The following is a 19,440-nucleotide window of genomic DNA, read 5'->3' as shown; positions in this document are numbered from 1 at the left end:
TGAAATAAAAAGATGCTTACTCCTTGGAAGGAAAGTTATGACCAACCTAGACAGCATATTAAAAAACAGAGACATTACTTTGCCAACAAAGGTCCATCTAGTCAAGGCTATGGTTTTTCCAGCGGTCGTGTATGGATGTGAGAGTTGGACTGTGAAGAAAGCTGAGCACCGAAGAATTGGTGCTTTTGAACTGTGGTGTTGGAGAAGACTCTTGAGAGTCCCTTGGTCTGCAAGGAGATCTAACCAGTCCATCCTAAAGGATATCAGTCCCGGGTGTTCATTGGAAGGACTGATGTTGAAGCTGAAACTCCAATACTTCAGCCACCTCATGCAAAGAGTTTACTCACTGGAAAAGACCCTGATGCTGGGAGGGATTAGGGGCAGGAGGAGGAGACAACAGAGGATGAGATGGCTGGATGGCATCACCGACTCGATGGACATGAGTTTGGGTAAACTCTGTGAGTTGGTGATGGACAGGGAGGCCTGGTGTGCTGCGATTCATGGGGTCGCAGAGAGTTGGACACGACTGAGTGACTGAACTGAACTGAATTAAATACAGAGAGACCTATGAAAGAACATTTTGGCCATTTATCAGTCAGTCAACAAATATATATTAAAAATCTACTATAGGCACCAGACACAATGCTAGGGATACAGTTATGAATAAAACAAACTTGGTCCCTATTCTCATGAAGTTTAAAAGCATAGTGCTTTGTATTTCTTTTTAGACAATAACATCTTGAAGAAACAGTCTCTGTCTTAGTCAAAGTTTATGTGTCCATTTGTATCCCCCAAAAAGCTTAATACCATTGTCCCTCATTCACGTATTCAACAATACATGATATTGTATTCAACAATATACTATCTCAATAGTAAGTAATAAAGTGTTAGTCACACAGCCATGTCCGATTCTTTGTGACCCCATGGACTGCAGCCCACCAGTCTTCCCTGTCCATGGAATTCTCCAGGCAAGAATACTGGAGTGGGTTTCCATTTCCTCCTCCAGGGCTCTGACTGACCTGAAGACACCTCTCAAAAGTATTCAGCATAACTGACGATCCCTTTAATACCATCTCCTGGTTTTTAGCAGCTTCTTCCCAGTTTCTCACTCTGGATCTTCCTTCTCTAAATATTAGAAAATCTCAGGACTCTGTCCTTTCTCCTGTCTCTAGCTTTTGTCCCTGTGTAATGTAACTACCTCCCTAAGATAATCTATAAACCAAATACAATCTTAGTAAAAATACCAACAAATTCCATTACGGAGTTAGAGAAACTACCATTAAAAGTTCGTATCAATATGCCAAAAAAGCTGGGGAAAAAATTGAAGATAAACAAACATGCCAGAATATCCAGAAAAGACTGAAAAAGTGCCCAGTTCTCTTTGTATATAGGATATGTAGAGATGATACCACCCTTATGGCAGAAAACAAAGAAGAACTAAAGAGCCTCTTGATGAAAGTGAAAGAGCAGAGTGAAAAAGTTGGCTTAAAACTCAACATTCAGAAAACTAAGATCATGGCATTTCGTCCCATCACTTCATGGCAAATTGATGGGGAAACAGCGGAAACAGTGACAGATTTCATTTTGGGGAGCTCCAAGATCCCTGCAGATGGTGGTTGCAGCCATGAAATTAAAAGATGCTTACTCCTGGGAAGGAAAGTTATGACCAACCTAGATAGCATATTAAAAAGCAGAGACATTACTTTGCCCTCAAAGGTCCGTCTAGTCAAGGCTATTGTTTTTCCAGTGGTCATGTATGGATGTGAGAGTTGGACTACAAAGAAAGCTGAGCGCAGAAGAATTGATGCTTTTGAACTACAGTGTTGGAGAAGACTCTTGAGAGTCCCTTGGACTGCAATGAGATCCAACCAGTCCATCCTAAAGGAGATCAGTCCTCGGTGTTCATTGGAAGGACTGATGTTGAAGATGAAACTCCAATACGTTGGCCACCTGATGCGAAGAGCTGACTCATTTGAAAAGACCCTGATGCTGGGAAAGACTGAGGGCAGGAGGAGAAGGGGACGACAGAGGATGAGATGGCTGGATGGCATCACTGACTCAATGGACATGGGGTTTGGGTAGACTCCGGCAGTTGGTAATGGACAGGGAGGCCCGGTGGGCTGCTGTAATAATATATGAATATATATATATAAATCACTCTGTTGTACATGTAAAAAATGACAACACTGTAAGTCAATTATATGTCAATAAAATTTTAAAAAGCAGAAAACAAGGAAGCAAAGGCCAAATTTTTCAAACAAACTGATGAAACTAATAAACCTCTAGTTAGACCAATTTGAAACGAGAGATAAAGATACAGATGATCAATACCAGAAATGAAACTGAAGACATCACTATAGATACATAAAGGATAACAAAGAACTACTATTAACAATTTCATGTTAATAAAATCAAAAGTTTAAATGGCACTTAAGAAATGAGTGAAAAATATAACTTACCAAAATGAACACAAATTAAACAGATAATGTGAACTGTCCTATATCAAATGCCTAAAATAATGCCAAATCTACCTAAACTCTTTCAGAGAGTAAAGAATTGAACATTTCTCAACCTATTTAATAAGCTTAGTCTTACGATGATACAAAACCATACAGATTACAAAGAAAATATACTTCATGAACACAATGGAAAAAAATATACTTGAAAAATATTAACAAATTGAATCTGGCAATGCACAAAAAAGATACATCATGACAAAGTGGGGTTTATGACAGAAATGAAAGGTTTATACAACATTTAAAAAAATAAATTAGTATAATCCACTCTATTAACAGAACCAAACAAAAATTCTGGAGCCAAAGAACACACTAAATGAGACAGAAGAATGCGTTAGAAAGCACTGGAAATAGAGCAAATCATGAGGAAGAGAGCATTAGTGAGCTTGAAGATAAAAATCTAGAAATGATAGAAGCAGAAGATGAAAGAGACTCAAGATATTTTAAAAATAGGAAAATTCTATGAGAGAGATCTGACTCTTAGCAAGGGCAACATTAGGGTAATCGGTAATCCAGAAAGAAAAGAGAGGAAGAAGGGAGCAACTTACCTTTTTTAAAAAAAATTAATAGCTGAGAACTTCCAAAAGTTGGAGAAAGAAGTGGATATTTAAATCCATGAAAAAATACCCAACTACCTCAGTGCAAAAAGACCTTCTCAAAGACATATTATATTAAAATTGTCAAAAGTCAAAGAAATAATTTTTTAAAAAGAATAGTAACCTACAAAGAAACCCTCATTAGGCTATCAGTAGATTTCTCAGCAGAAACTATAGGCCAGGAGGAAGTAAAATGACATTCTCAAAATACTGTAAGATAAAAACTGTCAGCCAAGAATACTCTATCCAGCAAAGTTATCATTTGGTTTTGTTTGTTCCCAGACAAAAACTTGGAGAGTTTAACACTAGAGCTGCTTTATAAGAAATTTAAGAAATAAACAGGTAAAAGCACACAATATTTTCAGTAAGGTAACAAACAGAATCAGAAAATTGCGACTCAATACCAAAATACTTTTTTAAAATTTAATATAGCATTGGGGTTAAAGGGCAAAGGGAGAAGAAAAATAACTACAGCTATTACAATATGGTAACAAAGTCACAACATAAAATGGAAATCTGAGATGACAAAAACAAAAAAGGAGAAGAAAAAAGAATAGAACTTACATAAGTAAATGAAAATAAAATGCTATCCATGGAAAAGGATTATTTATGATGTGGTATTATCTATGATTTCATGTGAACCACAAAACATAAATCTAGACATGAAACAGAAAAACATGAAACAGAGAAAAAGAAGAAACTGAGAAGAACATCATAGAAAACCACCACACAAAACGGTAGACAGAAACACAAGGAAAAGAAACAATGGAGATACAGAGCAATCAAAAAACAAAAGATAAAATAGTAGTACAAGTCCTCATCTATCCACAATCACACTAAACATAAATGAATTTACCAATCAAAAGACAAAGTAGCTGGATGAATTAAACAAGACCCAACTATATGTGCTCTAGAAGACTTACCTCAACTGTAAAGACAAACATAGGTTTCAAGTGAAGGGATGAAAGATGATACTTCAGAAACAGCAGCCAAAAGAAAAACAAGTGTAGTCATACTCATATCAGACAAAACAGACTTCAAGTCAAAAAATTTAACAAGAGACACAGATGGACAGTATTTGATGATACAGATGACAACGCATCAAGAGGACATTAACAGTTATTAATATTATATATGCACCTAACATAGGAACACCAAAATATATAAAGCCATTAACAGACCTAAAGGGAGAAACACCCTTATGGCAGAAAGTGAAGAGGAAATAAAAAGCCTCTTGATGAAAGTGAAAGGGTAGAGTGAAAAAGTTGGCTTAAAACTCAACATTCAGAAAACGAAGATCATGGCATCTGGTCACATCACTTCATGGGAAATAAATGGGGAAACAGTGGAAACAGTGTCAGACTTTATTTTTGGGGCTCCAAAATCACTGCAGATGGTGACTGCAGCCATGAAATTAAAAGATGCTTACTCCTTGGAAGAAAAGTTATGACCAACCTAGATAGCATGTTGAAAAGCAGAGACATTACTTTGCCAACAAAGGTCCATCTAGTCAAGGCTATGGTTTTTCCAGTGGTCACTGGATGTGAGAGTTGGACTATGAGGAAGGCTGAGTGCCAAAGAATTGATGCTTTTGAACTGTGGTGTTGGAGAAGACTCTTGAGAGTCCATTGGACTGCAAGGAGATCCAACCAGTCTATTCTGAAGGTGATCAGCCCTGGGATTTCTTTGGAAGGAATGATGCTAAAGCTGAAACTCCAGTACTTTGGCCACCTCATGCGAAAAGTTGACTCACTGGAAAAGACTCTCATGCTGGGAGGGACTGGGGGCAGGAGGAGAAGGGGACGACAGGATGAGATGGCTGGATGGCATCACTGACTCAATAGATGTGAGTCTGAAGTGAACTCCGGGAGTTGGTGATGGACAGCGAGGCCTGGCGTGCTGCAATTCATGGGGTCGCAAAGAGTCGGATACAACTGAGCGACTGAACTGAACTGAATTGAACTGAACTGAAAGGGAGAAATTGATAACAACACAATAATAGTAGGGGACTCTAATACACCACTTACATCACTGGATAGATCATCTAGACACAAAGTCAATAAGGAAACAGCAGCCTTAAATGAAACATTAAATCAGATAGATTTGATAGATTTGCATAGAGCAGTCCATCCAAACACAGCAAAATACATATTCTTCTCAACTGCACACAGAATTTTCTCAAGGATAGACCATATGTTGGGACACAAGTCTCAGTAAATTTAAGAAGGCTGAAATCAGATCAAGAATCTTTTTCAACCATAATGGTATAAAACTAGAAATAAACTACCAGAAGAAAATGGACAGAGTCACAAATATGTGGAGACTACACAACATGTTACTTAACAACTATGGGTCAATGAAGAAATCAAAGGAGAAATCAAAAACTACCTGAAGATAAATGAAAATAAATATGCAATACACCAAAATCTATGGGATGATACAAAAGTGGTACGAAGAATGAAGTTTATAGCACTAAAGGCCTACTGCAAGGAACAAGAAAAATCTCAGATATACAATCTAACCTTGCACCAAAAGAAAGTTGAAGAACATGAAGTAGAAAGAAGGAAATAATAAAAATCAGAATGGAAACAAAACAGACACTCAAAAGACAATGGAAAAGATCAAACTAAGAGCTGTTTCTTTGAAAAGATAGACAAAGCTGACAAAGCAGGATGGAAAAATGAGTAAAGGAAATCAACTGTATGGTGACAGATGGAAAAAATTTTTTTTTAATTAAAAAAAAATTTTTTTGCTATACTGCACAGCTGGTGAGCTCTTAGTTCCCCACCAGGGATTGAACTCAGGCCCCAGCAGTGGAAGCACAGAGTCCTAACCACTGAATCACCAGGGAATTCCCTAAAGTAAACTTTTGATAGTAAGCATACAGCTGTAGTCTCTGCACTAGTAGAACTACAATGTACACGCGAAACTTGTGTGTTATAAACCCACATTACCTCAATTAAAGATAAATTTTTTAAAAAGTTAAACATAAACTTTCCATATGACCCAATAATTCTATTATCTATCCAAGAGAAATGAAAACATATCTCCACACAAAGTAAACATATTCATAGCAGCTTTATTCATAACAACCTTAGTCAAATAATCAAAAGTTGGAAATAATCCAAAATCCATTAATAGATAATACAGTTCAGTTCAGTCACTCAGTTGTGTCTGACTCTTTGCGACCCCATGAACTGCAGCATGCCAGGTATCCCTGTCCATCACCAACTCTTGGAGTTTACTCAAACTCAGGTCCACTGAGTCGATGATGCCATCCAACCATTTCACCCTCTGTCATCCCCTTCTCCTCCCACCTTCCATCTTTCCCAGCATCAGGGTCTTTTCAAATGAGTCAGTTCTTTGCATCAGGCGACCAAAATATTGGAGTTTCAGCTTCAGCATCAGTCCTTCCAATGAACATTCAGGACTGATTTCCTTTAGGATGGACAGGATGGATCTCCTTGCTGTCCAAGGGACTCTCAACAGTCTTCTCCAACACCACAGTTCAAAAGCATCAATTCTTTGGAGCTCAGCTTTCTTCATAGTCCAACTCTCACATTCATATATGACTACTGGAAAAACCACAGCTTTGACTACATGCACCTTTGTTGGCAAAGTAATGTCTCTGCTTTTTAATATGCTATTTAGGTTGGTCATAACTTTTCTTCCAAGGAGTAAGTGTCTTTTAATTTTATGGCTACAGTCACCATCTGCAATGATTTTGAAGCCCCCCAAAATAAAATCTGTCATTGTTTCCACTGTTTCCTCATCTATTTGCCATGAAGTGATGGGACCAGATGCCCTGATCTTAGTTTTCTGAATGTTGAGTTTAAAGCCAACTTTTTACTCTCCTTAGATAAACAAACTATGGAATATAATGCTACTTAGCAATAAAAAGGAATATGCAACAACATGGGTAAATCTCAAAAACCTTCTGCTGAGCAAAAGAAGCCAGACACCAAAGATGCATACTGTATTATTTCATCATGGGTGGTGGTTGGGATTTACTTGAGTAGAGCACAAGCAACTTATCCAAGTAATGGAAACATTCCATATCTTGGTTGTAGTGGTATACAAATTTACTATAACTCTAGAATGAGTGTATTTTATTATGCAAATTCAGTTCAGTTCAGTCGCTCAGTCGTGTCCAACTCTTTGCAACCCCATGAATCACAGCATGCCAGGCCTCCCTGTCCATCACCAACTCCCGGAGTTCACCCAAACTCATGTCCATTGAGTCGGTGATGCCATCCAGCCATCTCATCCTGTCATCCCCTTCTCCTCCTGCTCCCAATCCCTCCCAGCATCAGAGTCTTTTCCAATGAGTCAACTCTTTGCATGAGGTGGCCGAAGTACTGGAGTTTCAGCTTCAGCATCATTCCTTCCAAAGAACACCCAGGACTGATCTCCTTTAGGATGGACTGGTTGGATCTCCTTGCAGTCCAAGGGACTCTCAAGAGTCTTCTCCAACACCACAGTTCAAAAGCATCAGTTCTTCGGTGCTCAGCTTTCTTCATAGTCCAACTCTCACATCCATACATGACCACAGGAAAAACCATAGCCTTGACTAGACGGACCTTTGTTGGCAAAGTAACGTTTCTGCTTTTGAATATGCTATCTAGGTTGGTCATAACTTTCCTTCCAAGGAGTAAGCGTCTTTTAATTTCATGGCTGCAGTCACCATCTGTAGTGATTGTAGAGCCCCCAAAAATAAAGTCTGACATTGTTTCCACTGTTTCCCCATCTATTTCCCATGAAGTGATGGGACCAGATGCCATGATCTTCGTTTTCTGAATGTTGAGCTTTAAGCCAACTTTTTCACTCTCCACTTTCACTTTCATCAAGAGGCTTTTGAGTTCCTCTTCACTTTCTGCCATAAGGGTGGTGTCATCTGCATATCGGAGGTTATTGATAGTTCTCCCAGCAATCTTGATTCCAGCTTGTGCTTCTTCCAGCCCAGCGTTTCTCATGACGTACTCTGCATATAAGTTAAATAAGCAGGGTGACGATATACAGCCTTGACGTACTCCTTTTCCTACAGTAAAGTTGATTTTTTTTTTTTTAAAGGAGCTCATTCCTAAGTTTTTTGTAAATTATTCTTTGCTAAAACATTTTTTAAGAGATCCTGATAGAGCTGGGCTCTGTACTGTATACCTTGAAAGACTCAAATAGGTTACAACCAGAAATGGAATTACTAATTTACAAGATACATAAATCTCCAACTTCATCAGATATTGCTAAACTGCTCTCCAAAGTTGTTTTTGTTTCAACTCTAAATCCCTTTAAAGTAGTTCATACTCTATGTCTTTACTTCCTCTTATTCACCTAGTCTATTAAAAATAGTTTTCTATTCTCTAACAGTCCATTGAAACTACTTTTACCAGGGTTATCAAATACCTCTTAATTTCAAAATTCAACAGCCTTTTCAGTTTTAATCATTCTTGACCACTCCAGTCTCCTTTTCTTTTATTTCACAATTACACTATTTCACATAATGTCTTACACTGAGGAACCAAAAGATATTTCATACTTCTGAAACTTTTCTCAAGTTGTCTCTGGTGGGAGAAAGTAAACTTGGCCAAAATAACCAAGTGAAATGACAGTCACTTAGTCATGTCCAACTCTTTGCATCCCCACAGATATATAGTCCATGGAATTCTCCAGACTAGAATACTGGAGTAGGTAGCCTTTCCCTTCTCCAGGGGATGTTCCCAACCCACAGATCAAACCCAGGTCTCCTGCATTGCAGGCGGATTCTTTACCAGCTGAGCCACAACAGAAGCCCAAGAATACTGGAGTGGGTATCCTATCCCTTCTCCAGCAGATCTTCCTGATCCAGGAATTGAACTGGGGTCTCCTGCACTGCAGGATTCTTTACCAACTGAGCCATCAGGGAATCCCAATAGCCAAATATATCCCAATATACAAATATCCCAATAGCCAAAACAACAACCAAAGACAAGCCAAATATGTCATTTTTTATCTTAAAAATGTATGTGAATTTTGGATTCTATTCTGTAATATATTCATATTCAACTTTAAAGCATTTAAAATAAATTAACATTGAGACTAATCAACGATACATAATGCATCGTATTTATAATATGACTGTACATAATGTCAAAATATATCCCCTGGGTTATGTATAATTCTAGCCTGAGAAACATAAATGACTTACTCAAAATTGTGAAGCCTAGATTTTAACATGTCTAATTCCAAAGCCCATGTGCCTTCCCCATACCAAGAGTCTCAGTTGGCACAAGTTTCTTTCCTCTGAGACTTGAGTTTTAACAATCACAAAGGACTTGAAAGTGGGAAAAGTAAAATAAGTCCTCCTTGAAAGAAACTGGGACCCCCCCCACGAGGACAGAACATTCAAAGAATGTTCAACTTGCTTGGGCTATGGAAGAAAGGAAAGGAGGAAAAAAAGACAGGAGAGAGGGAAAAAACGGAAGAAAAAAAACAAGAGGAGAAGAAAAGATAAATTAAACATACTTCCCTCTGAAAAAAAGAAAATTAATAGATGAGACAAGGAAAATGTAACTATATATCTGAAACATAACGAACAAGTATATATGTAGATAAAGGTAGACTCCCTATGTCTTCAAAATAAAGAATACATTTACTTTTCACACATACAAATAATAATTACAAAATCTCATCAATAACAATAAAAATGAAGTCTCAACAAATATCAAACAATAACATACAGTTATATAATAACCACATATACTGTCCACAATGCAGTTCTAAAAAAAATCATTTTCTAAAAAGATTTTTTTGGGGAGGACTTCCTCACTGGTCCAAGGCTTAAGACTTCACTTACATGAAATATTAGAATAGACAAATTTATAGGTATAAAGTAGATCACTGGTTGCCTACAGTTAAGTGGAATGTGAAAAAACATGAAGGGAATGCTAATGGGTATGAGGTTTATTTTGGGGTGATAAAAACGCTCTAATATCGACTGTGGTAACAGCACCACATCTCTGTGCTAAAAACCACTGAACTGAACACTTTAAATGCATGAATTGTATAGTGTGTAAAATGTACTTCAGTAAAGCTATTACCAAAAAACAAAAGCATCTCAAAATTTAATGACTGGAAGAAGAGGGCACATATGAAGAGATTTTGCCTTAGACATCTGAAGTACAACCACCACAGATGACCTCTACTGCAGAGAATACTGGAAAAAAAAAAATGATCTCTACAGTGATTTGATTCTTTCTAAGATATAAATTTAAATAACATACTCTGTTTTCCTTCTAAGCATCTCATAGGTATGGTTTTAGCCAGAAGTATCTATGCTGACAGAGTTATCTATAAGATTTCTCTAGGCTTAAATAATACTTTAAAAATCAACTGTAGCTGCTGAATAACCAACAAATCACAGAAGAAATCAAAAAAGAAATCAAAATATGCATAGAAACGAATGAAAATGAAAATACAACAACCCAAAACCTGCAGGACACTGTAAAAGCAGTCCTAAGGGGAAAGTTCATAGCAATACAGTCATACCTCAAGAAACAAGAAAAAAGTCAAATAAATAACCTAATTCTACACCTAAAGCAACTAGAAAAGGAAGAAATGAAGAACCCCAGGGTTAGTAGAAGGAAAGAAATCTTAAAAATTAGGGCAGAAATAAATGCAAAAGCAACAAAAGAGACCATAGCAAAATTCAACAAAGCCAAAAGCTGGTTCTTTGAAAGGATAAATAAAATTGGCAAACCATTAGCCAGACTCATCAAGAAACAAAGGGAGAAAAATCACATCAATAAAATTAGAAATAAAAATGGAGAGATCACAATAGACAACACAGAAATACAAAGGATCATAAGAGACTACTATCAACAATTATATGCCAACAAAATGGACAACGTGGAAGAAATGGACAAATTCTTAGAAAACTACAACTTTCCAAAACTCGACCAGGAAGAAATAGAAAATCTTAACAGACCCATCACAAGCACGGAAATTGAAACTGTAATCAAAAATCTTCCAGCAAATAAAAGCCCAGGTCCAGACGGCTTCACAGCTGAATTCTACCAAAAATTTAGAGAACAGCTAACACCTATCCTGCTCAAACTCTTCCAGAAAATTGCAGAGGAAGGTAAACTTCCAAACTCATTCTATGAGGCCACCATCACCCTGATACCAAAACCTGACAAAGATCCCACAAAAAAAGAAAACTACAGGCCAATATCACTGATGAACATAGATGCAAAAATCCTTAACAAAATTCTAGCAATCAGAATCCAACAACACATTAAAAAGATCATACACCATGACCAAATGGGCTTTATCCCAGGGATGCAAGGATTCTTCAATATCCGCAAATCAATCAATGTAATACACCACATTAACAAATTGAAAAATAAAAACCATATGATTATCTCAATAGGTGCAGAGAAAGCCTTTGACAAAATTCAACATCCATTTATGATAAAAACTCTCCAGAAAGCAGGAATAGAAGGAACATACCTCAACATAATAAAAGCTATATATGACAAACCCACAGCAAACATTATCCTCAATGGTGAAAACTTGAAAGCATTTCCTCTAAAGTCAGGAACAAGACAAGGGTGCCCACTTTCACCATTACTATTCAACATAGTTTTGGAAGTTTTGGCCACAGCAATCAGAGCAGAAAAAGAAATAAAAGGAATCCAAATTGGAAAAGAAGAAGTAAAACTCTCACTGTTTGCAGATGACATGATCCTCTACATAGAAAACCCTAAAGACTCCACCAGAAAATTACTAGACCTAATCAATGATTATAGTAAAGTTGCAGGATATAAAATCAACACACAGAAATCCCTTGCATTCCTATACACTAATAATGAGAAAAAGAAAGAGAAATTAAGGAAACAATTCCATTCACCATTGCAATGGAAAGAATAAAATACTTAGGAATATATCTACCTAAAGAAACTAAAGACCTATATATAAAAAACTATAAAACACTGGTGAAAGAAATCAAAGAGGACACTAATAGATGGAGAAATATACCTTGTTCATGGATTGGAAGAATCGATATAGTGAAAATGAGTATACTACCCAAAGCAATTTATAGATTCAACGCAATCCCTATCAAGCTACCAACGGTATTCTTCACAGAGCTAGAACAAATAATTTCACAATTTGTATGGAAATACAAAAAAACTCAAATAGCCAAAGCTATCTTGAGAAAGAATAATGGAACTGGAGGAATCAACCTACCTGACTTCAGGCTCTACTACAAAGCCACAGTCATCAAGATAGTATGGTACTGGCACAAAGACAGAAATATTGATCAATGGAACAAAATAGAAAGCCCAGAGATAAATCCACACACATATGGACACCTTATCTTTGACAAAGGAGGCAAGAATATACAATGGATTAAAGATAATCTCTTTAACAAGTGGTGCTGGGAAAACTGGTCAACCACTTGTAAAAGAATGAAACTAGAACCCTTTCTAACACCATACACAAAAATAAACTCAAAATGGATTAAAGATCTCAACGTAAGACCAGAAACTATAAAACTCCTAGAGGAGAACATAGGCAAAACACTCTCCGACATACATCACAGCAGGATCCTCTATGACCCACGTCCCAGAATATTGGAAATAAAAGCAAAAATAAACAAATGGGACCTAATTAAACTTACAAGCTTCTGCACAACAAAGGAAACTATTAGCAAGGTGAAAAGACAGCCTTCAGAATGGGAGAAAATAATAGCAAATGAAGCAACTGACAAACAACTAATCTCAAAAATATACAAGCAACTCCTACAGCTCAACTCCAGAAAAATAAATGACCCAATCAAAAAATGGGCCAAAGAACTAAATAGACATTTCTCCAAAGAAGACATACAGATGGCTAACAAACACATGAAAAGATGCTCAACATCACTCATTATCAGAGAAATGCAAATCAAAACCACTATGAGGTACCATTTCATGCCAGTCAGAATAGCTGCGATCCAAAAGTCTACAAGCAATAAATGCTGGAGAGGGTGTGGAAAAGGGAACCCTCTTACACTGCTGGTGAGAATGCAAACTAGTACAGCCACTATGGAAAACAGTGTGGAGATTCCTTAAAAAACTGGAAATAGAACTGCCTTATGATCCAGCAATCCCACTGCTGGGCATACACACTGAGGAAACCAGAAGGGAAAGAGACACGTGTACCCCAATGTTCATTGCAGCACTGTTCATAATAGCCAGGACATGGAAGCAACCTAGATGTCCATCAGCAGATGAATGGATAAAGAAAGCTGTGGTACATATACACAATGGAGTATTACTCAGCCATTAAAAAGAAAACATTTGCATCAGTTCTAATGAGGTGGATGAAACTGGAGCCTATTATACAGAGTGAAGTAAGCCAGAAAGAAAAACACCAATACAGTATACTAACACATACATATGGAATTTAGAAAGATGGTAACAATAACCCTGTATGTGAGACAGCAAAAGAGACACTGATGTATAGAACAGTCTTATGAACTCTGTGGGAGAGGGAGAGGGTGGGAAGATTTGGGAGAATGGCATTGAAATATGTATACTATCATGTATGAAACGAGTCGCCAGTCCAGGTTCGATGCACGATACTGGATGCTTGGGGCTGGTGCACTGGGACGACTCAGAGGGATGGTATGGGGAGGGAGGAGGGAGGGAGGTTCAGAATGGGGAACACGTGTATACCTGTGGCGGATTCATTTCGATGTTTGGCAAAACCAATACAATACTGTAAAGTTTAAAAATAAAATAAAATTTAAAAAAATCAACCGTATACCAGTGAACAATATATAATAACTTTAAGAATAATAATCAGAATTAGTCTCATCATAAAGCTGCAAGTAAAATTCATAAGATGTGTCAGACACAGTCATAGAATAATACATGTCATCTCCAATCCTGTCAACAATCGATACAGTGAAGATGAGGAAATCAGGTTCAGAGATACTGAGTAACTTGCCTATTCAGTGATTAGACAACAAAGCTAGGATTTGAATTTAAGACTGCCTGTCTCTAAAACCTATGATATCGTACTATTTCCTATCTTTAAGAAGGGATAAAACATCCAATCAGGCAATAGTAATTAAAGAGATTAACCACAAATATGTACTAATATAAAAATATTAAAAGTTTAAAAGAACTTCAGAGAACATCTACGCAAAGTACCTCATTTTACAAATGACACAATACTTTGCAGTCTCTGATTAGCCTTGGCTATTTCTGCTACTCTCTGGCCTCCAACGTATTACAAAGTCAAAGGGTTAGTCAGTTATGTCTGACTCCTTGTGACCCCATGGACTGTAGCCTGCCAGGCTCCACTATCCATGGAATTCTCAAGGCAAGAATACTGGAGGGGGTTGCCATTCCCTTCTCCAGGGGGTCTTTCTGACCCAGTGATCAAACCTGGGTCTCCTGCATTGCAGGCAGATGTATTAAAAGGCTATCTGCAAATCCTTCATGATAGCCTCAGCATAAATCAAACGAGGAATCATAGAAGAGCTATGTTTCAGTAAGTCATGGATGTGCTGAATAAACTCCCCAAAACTGATATTTTTAGACTATCATACAAAGTAATTATTTCTGTTATTTGCCTTATGCAGAATTCTGGTTACACATAATCTATAATACTGATTTATTGCTACTTTGAACACCTACCTTCGTGGCCACAAGAAACACAGTAAAGAGGAACATAAGATTATGCTTTGATATTGCCAAATACTTGGTTTGCTGAAATGTGAAGATAACTGATCCCAGCAGGGTTACCTTGGCAGGGCTGAAAATAAAACACATTTTAACTCAGTAAGTATTAAGCATGATTTATCTCTATATTTCTCAGAGTAGTCTCAAAATATTAATTAAATGAGTTATTAATAGATGTAACACAAAAATGAATTCTATAAACTTTTGGAAATGCTGAGTTATATAAAGTTAAACACCCTTCTTCTCAGCATAAAGTATCAGAATTTAGAATGTTCATACATACTGTGACTTTCTGATAAGACAGTACTTTTGTATATGCAATATTTCTGAATTGACCATATAACATTGTTTCAAAAGGATACGAAAGTCCCACGTTCTATAGCATGATTTGAGAAAAGCTTATTAATCCTGAAAAATCTTACAGTGCTAACCAAGCTCTTCAGGTGGGATGGGGAATGGAAAAGAAAGTCTTGATCTGTAGCAGTTCCTCATCTTCTAAGGTGTAAATATCTTGTGGTATTCGCAGGCAATTTGATCCAGTTCAGTTCAGTTCAGTCGCTCAGTCATGTCCAACTCTTTGCGACCCCATGAATCGCAGCACACCACATCTCCCTGTCCATCACCAACTCCCGGAGTTCACTCAGACTCACATCCATCGAGTCAGTGATGCCATCCAGCCATCTCATCCTCTGTCGTCCCCTTCTCCTCCTGCCCCCAATCCCTTCCAGCATCAGAGTCTTTTCCAATGAGTCAACTCTTCATGAGGTGGCCAAAGTACTGCAGTTTCAGCTTTAGCATCAGTCCTTCCAAAGAAATCCCAGGGCTGATCTCCTTCAGAATGGACTGGTTGGATCTCCTTGCAGTCCAAGGGACTCTCAAGAGTCTTCTTCAACACCGCAGTTCAAAAGCATCAATTCTTCAGCGCTCAGCCTTCTTCATAGTCCAACTCTCACATTCATACATGACCATAGGAAAAACCATAGCCTTGACTAGACGGACCTTTGTTGGCAAAGTAATATCTCTGCTTTTCAACATGCTATCTAGGTTGGTCACAACTTTTCTTCCAAGAAGTAAGCGTCTTTTAATTTCATGGCTGCAGTCACCATCTGCAGTCATTTTGGAGCCCAAAAAATAAAGTCTGACACTGTTTCCACTGTTTCCCCATCTATTTCCCATCAAGTTATGGGACCAGATGCCATGATCTTCGTTTTCTGAATGTTGAGTTTTAAGCCAACTTTTTCACTCTCTTCTTTCATCTTCATCAAGAGGCTTTTGAGTTCCTCTTCACTTTCTGCCATAAGGGTGGTGTCATCTGCATATCTGAGGTTATTGATATTTTCCCCTGGCAGGACCCCCCACAAAAACCAAAACTCACTGATGCTCAAGTCCCTTATATATACTGATGTAATTGCATATAATCTACGCACATCCTCCCACAAACTGTAAATAATCTCCAGAATATTTATAATACCAATATAAACGCCACGTAAACAGTTGTAAATACAATATGAATACTACGTAAACAGCTCTCAGCATATGAAAAATTCAGTTTGCTTTCAGAAACTTTCTGGAATTTTTAACAAATATTTTTGGTCCACAGTTGGTTAATACAAAGGCAGAAACCTTGGATATACAGGGCCAACTGTACTCCCAGAGCCCACTTCAGGCTGCTGTGCATAATCGGTCTCATAAAACAGCATGAGCCAGCACCAGCACATTACTTAGCTAACTCCTGTACAAAACATTAGCATTAGCCAATATCTTAAAGTCTATAATAAGATATTAATCTACAAATAAGAAGTACTATTTTCATGTCATATATTTGCCACACACTTAAAGTATATCTCAGTAACATCATTTTCTAGCTGTTTATGCTTACAACTAGAAAAAGATAAATAATAAACTCTCAGAGAGCCATACTGTAAAACATGACAAATGTAAAAGTCCCTATAAGTAACTCTGTGAAAAATAAGTTCTTTCTTTAATTAGTACAAACTAAGGATTGAGTTCAAAACAGAATTAGGCTGGGGTAACAGGATTTGGATCTTGCTTACCAATAACTGGGCAGCGTTCCTGTTTTAGGACAGTGGTCCACAAGCTTTTTGACTGTGAGTCTCTAATGGTAAAAGTGTTTAAGACACTCCTTAATATATATCAATTATTTTATAATTACGTACCTATACAATTACATCATAAAATGTACACCAAACTGACTTTTTTAAAAGGATGAGATTTAAAAATTGGTTAATTCCACTAAGACATTGTCTTAATGTCATTTTGCTACTCTGTTTCTAATAGTTCAGTTTCTATAACAGAGTGCCTCATCAAAGGCATCTCAGCATACACACACTGTATTTTGGATTGTGTTCTCTTAGAGCATAAATTCACAAGCAATGAATCGGAGGAGCAAGGATTGTGAAAACAATAAATTGGAGCAGGTGGTTGAAGCAGCATTAGGATTTAGAAGACAGTGAGATTAGTTAGGAAGATCAGAATGCATTCAGAAAATTCTTATGCCTATTAATTTCCTGTGAATCTAGTATATAGCAATCTGCTTCCAAAATACAATGGTGGAACGGGCAAGGATAACAGCTACAGACACTGCCATTCCAAAAGGAAGAAAATGTAAAGAAGAAAGTGATCACAGACCTATGCAATTTCAAAATTCAGCAGGTCAAATTCCATTAGATTTCAAGGCCCAGGACTAACTCTCCATGGCTTAAGGGAGTCCATCCTCCGAGTCTGCAGCTCTAATCTCTGCACTCATGACTCTGGCTTATTCACCTGTGACTCCAGCCTATGGGTCTAACCTCGGTTTCTAAGACCACAATTCCCACCTTAAAGCCATACTTCCTTTTCCCTGAATGGTAGCCTATGTGTACAGCTAAGAAGTTTTATCAGCCTGTTACTAACCATAGAATTTTGACAGTCTGAATTCTTTTATTTCATCTTATCTCTGTCCTTTTCAATCCAACCTGACAGTGATTCTGTTGATATAACATCTTCAAAAATCTTTAGGGCTTCCTATGTGACACACGGAGAAGGCAATGGCAAACCACTCCAGTACTCTTGCCTGGAGAATCCCAGGGATGGGGGAGCCTGGTGGGCTGCCATCTATGGGGTCACACAGAGTCAGACACGACTGAAGCGACTTAGCAGCAGCAGCAGCATGTGTGACACATGGGCTTCCCAGGTGGTACAGTTGGTAAAGAATCTTCCTGCCATTGCAGGAGACACAAGAGACACAGGTTCAATCCCTGTGTCAGGAAGATCCCCTGGAGTAGGAAATGGCAACGCACTCCAGTATTCTTGCTGGGGAAATCCCATGGACAGAAGAGCCTGGCCGGCTACAATCCATGGAGTCACAAAGAGTTGGACACAACTCACTGACTAAACAACACATACATATATATATCCATATATTTATTACCAAACACTTTTGCATAGTGGAGAAACCCATTATGGTCTTAGAGAATATGTATGTTGGAATAAACAGAATGTTGGTAGAAACACGAACATTAGAGGTGCTGGTGAGGTCTCAGAAGGAAATGAGGAACATGATACTGGAAACGGAAAGAAAGGTATTTAGTTACATGTGCTACAGTTTTGTGGAAAGCATAATCTGTGAACTTGGATATTTAGTTGAGATTTGGAAGCAAACTGCTGATGGTCTGAGTTGGTTTCTTCTTGCTTCTTACAATGAAGTGTGAGAGGAAAGCTTTGAATTGAGGGAATAACTGCTAAACAAAAAAAACAAGACTTGATGATTTGGGAAATTATCAGCCTATCCAGTCTGTAAAAAATGACAAAATTAGGAGAGTTATTCTTAGGAAAAGCTAGCTGTGGAGAGAAAGTTAAGGATGTGGCTAGGCAACTTTTGCTAGTGTTAAGAGATTAGGTGTGTAATTCATGGACCCATTCAGCTCTCACAGCAGAAGCCAGGAATAAAGATGAGATTATCCAGGAAAAGTCTGTGGAGGATCATCTTGACTAATGGCAGGGATCCCCTGTGTCATATTTGTGTGCATGCATGCTCAGTTGCTCAGTCATGTCCAACTCTTCGTGATCCCATGGACTGTATACATAAATACACACATGGCCTTCCCTGCTGGCTCAGTGGTAAAAGAATCCACCTGCCAATGCAGGAGACATGGGTTTGATCCCTCGTTAGGAAGATCCCCTGGAGAAAGGAATGGCAACCCACTCCAGTATTCTTGCCTAGGAAATTCCATGGACACAGAAGCCTGGCGGGCTACTGTCTATGGGAGTAGCAAAAGAGTCGGACACAACTGAACAGCTAACACTTCCACTTTCTCACACACACACACACAGAACTATTTTCCAAGTTTCACACACACACACATACATACATACACAAAATATCATAATGGACCCCATGATTTCACTTGACAAACTGTTAAATCATTCAATCATTCACATAGCATTTACTAACTATCTACTATGTGGTAGGTGCTTCAGATATAAAAGCAATCAAAAGAGAGAAAATCCCTGTACTTGGCCTCTGGTATTCTTTGAAGCATGAGGGAAAGCCAAGGGGATAGAAAAACAAACATAATGGATAAGTAAATTATAAAATATGATAAATGCTGGGTGGGGGGA

At 37.8% G+C, this 19,440-nt stretch overlaps 1 protein-coding gene across 1 annotated transcript in view; it reads right to left on the bottom strand.

Moving 5' to 3' along the window:
* The window catches only part of TMEM38B (transmembrane protein 38B), a 61,164-nt gene that overhangs the window by 9,606 nt on the left and 32,118 nt on the right, over positions 1-19,440 (bottom strand). Inside the window, exon 5 of the mRNA XM_061426407.1 lies at positions 14,776-14,893. Coding sequence (XP_061282391.1) covers positions 14,776-14,893 — 118 coding nt within the window. The remainder of the gene's footprint in view (positions 1-14,775; positions 14,894-19,440) is intronic.

The sequence above is a fragment of the Bos javanicus genome, chromosome 8, assembly GCF_032452875.1.
Source record: "Bos javanicus breed banteng chromosome 8, ARS-OSU_banteng_1.0, whole genome shotgun sequence".
NCBI classification, from domain to species: domain Eukaryota; kingdom Metazoa; phylum Chordata; class Mammalia; order Artiodactyla; family Bovidae; genus Bos; species Bos javanicus.
The sequence above is the reverse complement of the archived record's forward strand: the minus strand, read 5'-3'. Positions and strand labels throughout refer to the sequence as shown.